Source organism: Plodia interpunctella, chromosome 2, assembly GCF_027563975.2.
Source record: "Plodia interpunctella isolate USDA-ARS_2022_Savannah chromosome 2, ilPloInte3.2, whole genome shotgun sequence".
In the NCBI taxonomy this organism is placed as follows: Eukaryota; Metazoa; Arthropoda; class Insecta; order Lepidoptera; family Pyralidae; genus Plodia; species Plodia interpunctella.
Window position 1 is genome coordinate 25001 of NC_071295.1, and position 5650 is coordinate 30650.

At 58.5% G+C, this 5650-nt stretch overlaps 1 protein-coding gene across 1 annotated transcript; it reads right to left on the bottom strand.

The window, feature by feature from the left end:
• Positions 1-3210: 3210 nt before the first annotated feature.
• Positions 3211-5202, bottom strand: LOC128677588 (uncharacterized). Its single transcript, XM_053758556.1, has one exon. It carries the CDS (start codon positions 5200-5202, stop codon positions 3211-3213), a length of 1992 nt encoding a protein of 663 aa, XP_053614531.1.
• Positions 5203-5650: the final 448 nt, after the last annotated feature.

Consider the following 5650-nt stretch of genomic DNA (forward strand, 5'->3'; position numbering starts at 1 on the left):
AACATTCTACCACGACGCCCCCCGGCGTTGCCTCACGGCACTATCCTAGCAGACGACGGGCATATTGTGCCCGCCGCCTGCCTCTTCGTCCTCGCCGATGGGGAGGGGCATGCGCTCGTGCCTCGCGCTCCCTTTCAGCAGCCTCCTTCTGCGACATTACCGTTTCGCAGAAGGAGTATACTGCATCCCAGCGTCCCTCGCCGCTCAACATCTTGCTGATGACGTTGTGCAGCGAGAGATCCAGGCCTCCTCCTCCTAGGGCCACTGCTAGGGCCACCCTCTCCTCGGTCCATTTCCCGCAGTCTGCCAGAGTGTGTTGGGCCGTGTCATCCGGCTCCCCACACTCATGACAGACCGGGGTTTCCTCCTTTCCTATTCTGTGCAGGTAATGACCGAAGCACCCGTGTCCGGTCATCACCTGCGTCATCCTGTACGTCAGTTGGCCGTACGTTCTTTCCATCCATTCCTCGAGCGATGGGAGGAGCGCCCCGATGGTTCGAACACCATACGGGGAGTTTTCCAGCTCTACTCGCCATCGCTCTTTCAACCTGTCTACGGCCAACTGACGGACAGTCCTTAATTCTCTTGGGGCGGGCCTTTCCCCCACAGCTCGCCTCCTTGCCCGCTCCCAATATACTTCCGCCTGAACCTTAGCGTCCATATCCCACGGTGGGGTGCCAGCCAGTGCACACGCCGCCGCCCATGCCACCGTTACGTAGGCCCGAGCTATGCGATTGGCCACCACTCTCTGTGGCCTCCGCAGCTGGGCCACGTTGGCTTTGGAGAGCCTATCTGCCCAGATTGGTGCCCCGTACAATGCCATGCTTCGGGTTACACCCGCATATAGCTTGCGGCACGGGGCACTGGGCCCTCCAACATTGGGCAGCAGCCGGCCCATGGCCGACGCAGCACCGACTATCCGGGGAGCCAGTCGTTTGAAGTGCTCCCGGAAGTTCCAGCGTGAGTCCAGGATGATACCTAGGTACTTGATATGCGGTTTCACCTGGACTCGTTCCCCACCGATGGATATGGACGCGCCCTCAGGCGGCTTCCATCCCCTGCTTCCGAAGGCGATGACCTCACACTTGTTGAGGGCCACCCTGAGCCCCAGCAGCCTGACGCGGGTGACCATCAGGTCTGCTGCGACTGCGGCTGCCCTGAGGGTGCTTTCCAGCTTCTCTCCCCAGATGGCCACCATCGTGTCATCTGCATAGCAGATGACAGTCATCCGGGGGAGCAGGGCCCCGCGGATGGCCCAGTCGAAGCCGATGTTCCATAGCAGAGGCCCTAGAACAGACCCCTGGGGAACACCGCAGGTCATCGCCTTGGATTTTACGCCTTCTCTGTCCTCGTAGAGCACCACCCTCTCAGTAAGGTAGTGCCCTACGAGGTTCCTGAGGTAGAGGGGCACCCCATGGTATTTGAGTGCCTCCTCTATTACCTCATATGGGAGGGAGCCGAAGGCATTCGCTATGTCCAGCGAGACACCCACGGCCCCTCCCTTCCGTTCCATTGCGTCCTCCGAGAATATTCGGAGGGCCCCTATCGCGTCAACGGTCGACCGCCCTTTTCTGAATCCGTACTGGCGGTGCGACACGTTGGGCCCGACATTTTCCAGATGCTGGATGATCCGGTTGGCCACAATGCGTTCTAGCATTTTCCCGGTTTCATCCAGCATCAGTAGGGGCCTCCACCCCGAGGGGGAGTCCTCGGGCCGGCTCTCCTTCCTGAGTAGGCAGAGCTTGCCCTCCTTCCACGGTTTGGGGAACCGTCCTGATGACAAACAGTCATCAAAGAGCTGTCTGAGACGGCTCCCCAGGTGTTTTAAGGCCACCGGTAGAACCAGACCAGGGACGCCATCTGGGCCAGGGGCCTTTTTGCAGGCCATTAGGCGCGCTACTCCCTGGTCAAATTCCTCAGTCGTCACCGGTGGCACTTCCGTCGTGATGGACTCCCGCTCGGGGGCCGACATTCTCGGAGGAACGAATGTTTGGGCCGTTGGGAATAGGCCTTCGACAATCCTATTAAGGAGATCCGGCTCTAAGGAGGCTGTGGGGGGGGCGTGGCGCATCTTGTTGCGCACTACCCTATATGGCCTCCCCCACGGGTCCCTGTCGAGTGTGGCCAGAAACGCCTCGTGGGCTTCCTCCTTAGCCTTAGTGATTGCCATCGACAGGGATTTTTTAGCCTCCTGGAGGGCAGCATGGAGTCGCTCCTCCTCTCCAGCTACCCAGTTCCGTCGCCGCCTGCATCGGGTGTAGTTACGACGGGCGCGGTTACTGAGACGTCGGAGTTCAGCAATGTCCTCCGACCACCAGTGAACCCGCGCCTTTGCAGGCAACGGGCCGGACCTCCTCATGGATGCGTCACACACCTCAGTGAGTGACACGCGAAAGCCTATTGCCCTTTCCTCCACACCAAGGGACCGGCTTGGTGTGGGTTCTCTCCATTCGATAATCATGGCAGCCTCTTCAGCCAGGTCCCTGTCGAGACTTGCCATATTCCACCTGGGGAACCCTTGCCGCCCCCCCTCGTCCCGACCGGGCATTTGGGAACAGGGCATGTTGGAGACCGTCGTCCTTATATATAAATGGTCGGAGAGGGTCTCGACATCCTCCAGGACACGCCAATTCGCCACCCGCGCGGCAATGGCCGGGGTCGCAAACGTCACATCAACTATCGACTCCCCGTTCCGCCGCACACAGGTAGCGGCGTTGCCCCGGTTTAGGACTTCAAGCCCCACTCCCACCGCCCAGTCATAGAGGGCTTCCCCCCTTGGGCTGGCGACGGGAGAACCCCATGCCGTGTGTTTCGCGTTGAGGTCTCCCATCAGCATGACAGGTGTCGGCGCTATGCTCCCGATCGTCCTACCCACTCTCTCAAGGAGGTCTTCGAAGTCACGAAGCGGCTCGTTGGGGGAGAAGTATGCAGCAATTATTGCGATAACTCCCCATCTCACCGCCACGTAACCTCTACCACTCACAATTTTCGAGAGAGGTGGGTGGTTTCCGATTTGGGGAGCAGTAACCGCCACCAGCCCCTCAGTGTCGCCAGCCCAGTTGGAAAGCGGGGGGACGTAATAGGGTTCCGACACTATGGCAGCGCCAATGCCCCACTCCGCCACGTGCTGGACTAGGAGGTCTTGGGCACGGGCGCAGTGGTTGACATTGGCCTGCAGAACTTCCAGGTGGTGGGAGGGTCGTGTTGGCATTAATGTTCCATTAGTCGACCCTCCGAGACCTCCCTCGTAGCCAGGGCCGTCTTACCCCTGGTGCGTGGGGGGTTGCAGGCCTTTCCCCCCATTACGTGCCCCGCCGGGAGCTTTGCGGCGTGGCACACGGCACACCATGGCTCCTTGGCGCTACATTCCACCGTCATGTGGCCCGTTTGGCCGCATCGGTGGCACACATTGGATCTGTCCACCGGAGACGGACAGAGGGCCCTAGTGTGGCCCAAGCCCATGCAGCGGAAGCATCGCATGGGCAGGGCCTCGAGCCCCTTGATTTTGGCGGCCGACCATCCGACCAGTAGGCGTCCGGCTTTGATCAAATTGTTGGCGGCTGCTACAGGGCAAGTTAGAATAGACGCCCCGGTCTGGTCAGGTGCCGTGCGAATAGCGCCAACCCTTATCTGTCCCGGTGGACAGTTTCCAGCTTCAGCTGCAGCTTCCTTTAGGGACTCCTGGGTCACTGACTCATCGAAGCCATAAATTTTTATTTGTGCCGTTTTATATGGCCGTGATATTTGGGCTTCATCGCCCACCATCTCCCTTAATTTTTCGGCCAGGGTGTCAGCGGAGACCGCACTGTGAGCTCCGGGGATCTCAATAATGCGAGCCCCGGTAGCAGTTCTCCTTACCGCCACGTGGTCCACCCCAATGGACGGTAGCTTAAGGGTGGTGACCCTGGCCATAACTGATTTGTAATCCATTTTGGATTCCGGCCGTAGGGTTACCACCACCGCCGACGACTTTGGTGGGGTGAACATTTTCTTAGGTGGCGGCTTCGCAGACACCCCGGGGGTTCGGACCTGGGCTTGGGTGGGTTTCAGCTTGTCAGGGGGGGAATTTTTTCCGTGCCCCTTGCCTTTTCCCCTCTTGCCTTTTTTCTTTTTCACCACAGTGGCCCATCCTTCCTTCTCCTGGTTGGTCAGAGGAGCTTCAGTTGTCTGAGAGGGGCCAGGCTGTGGCTCTTCCTCCTGCGGCTGTGGCCTACGACGGGTTGTATTTCGCGCCGCTGGTCCAGGTCTTGCGGATGACATTAGTGTTGTTGGCCGTTCCTCTTCATGGTTTTGGCGTTCAACCTCATTTGGCCTCTTATCTGTCGTAAGGGGCGGGCGCATAATCGGCTCGGGAGCAAGAATGCCCCTTTTTTCAGCCTCCTTAAGCCGATCCGTAACCATGCCCCCCAATCTCAGAAACAGGTCCCTTTCTAAGGATTCCTTAAAGTCCGCAAGGACTTCTTGGATTTCGGTCCTTGTGATTCCCGTCCCTGAGGTTAAAGGCGCAGCCGCCTTTTCGGAGTAGGCCGTACGGAGCGCCTTTGTTTCCTTCTGTAGAAGTTCTAGCTGTTCCCTCATCCTTTTATTGTCCGCTGTGAGTATTCGAACTGCTTCCGATTCCACCTGTTGGGCCTCGATTTTCTCGGCAGCTTCCAATATTTGTTGGCAGGACTCTTTCATGGCCCGCCACACCGTCCCTTTGAGGTTTCCGGACTTATCGGCTTCTTCGAGCACCCTGTTGGCAGCAGCCCGGACCACCCCCAAGTGCTCGTCCACTACAGTGGCGCGTTTACGGCCTTCAGTTGCGCCTTGTGTGCGCCGCATACCTGGTGTGCGAGGCCGGCCCCTGATGGCGGTGTTGATTTTAGGACCTCGTTCCATAGCTCCTGATACTTCCGGTGCTTTCCTTTTCAGGGGAGCACTACCCCTGCCACCTCTGTTCTCCTCGTTCAGCAAAGCCTCTGGGAGACTAGAGTCGCTGTCGTTGTCAGAGTCCGTCTGGACTGATTGTTGAGAGGGACTTGCGTCCCTATGGCGGTTGATGCCCCCCCCAGATACGGTGAGGCTGTCCACATCCGAAGATGCAGAGAGGGATTCTCCAGCGAAGCTGGTACCCTCCTGGGGTAAATAGTTTTTGTCACTCGCCATTTCATATTTTCCTTTTTTGATCAGGGTGAGGTCCCTGACTCCTCCTACACTCATGTGAGCGCTCGGGACGGGGTTCCCCCCCCGCCATTCATCCCATCGGCACGCTAGACCTTGGGATTGGGGTTATTTTTGATGAGGTTTTCTTCCTCGCGGCGCTGGCTTTTAATAGCACAGCACCCTCGGCCCCAGTATTTGGGGTAACGAGTTGCCCGACGCAGGTCCACGTCCAAGACCTGAACGCCGCGCAAGCCACATCTGCTGCTCACTGTCTGATTGTTCAGACAGGAGAGAGTGGCTGGTTAGCGGGATATTGGCCAACAACCAACAAGACCCCGCATAACGGAGAGTTGTTGGCTGCCGCCCAGGGTGCACCGTCCCAAATCCCTTGTCAGCCACCGCTCTAACCGAATCCAAGAGGATTAAGAGAGAGAGGTAAACGTTCAAGGGAATGGGCACTCGAGGAGGTTTCCCGCACTTAGCACCCCAACCTAACCTAACCTAA

Bases quoted from the DNA above. Each gene is read 5' to 3' on its own strand.
- LOC128677588 (XM_053758556.1), bottom strand. From the start codon at position 5,202: ATGAGTGTAGGAGGAGTCAGGGACCTCACCCTGATCAAAAAAGGAAAA.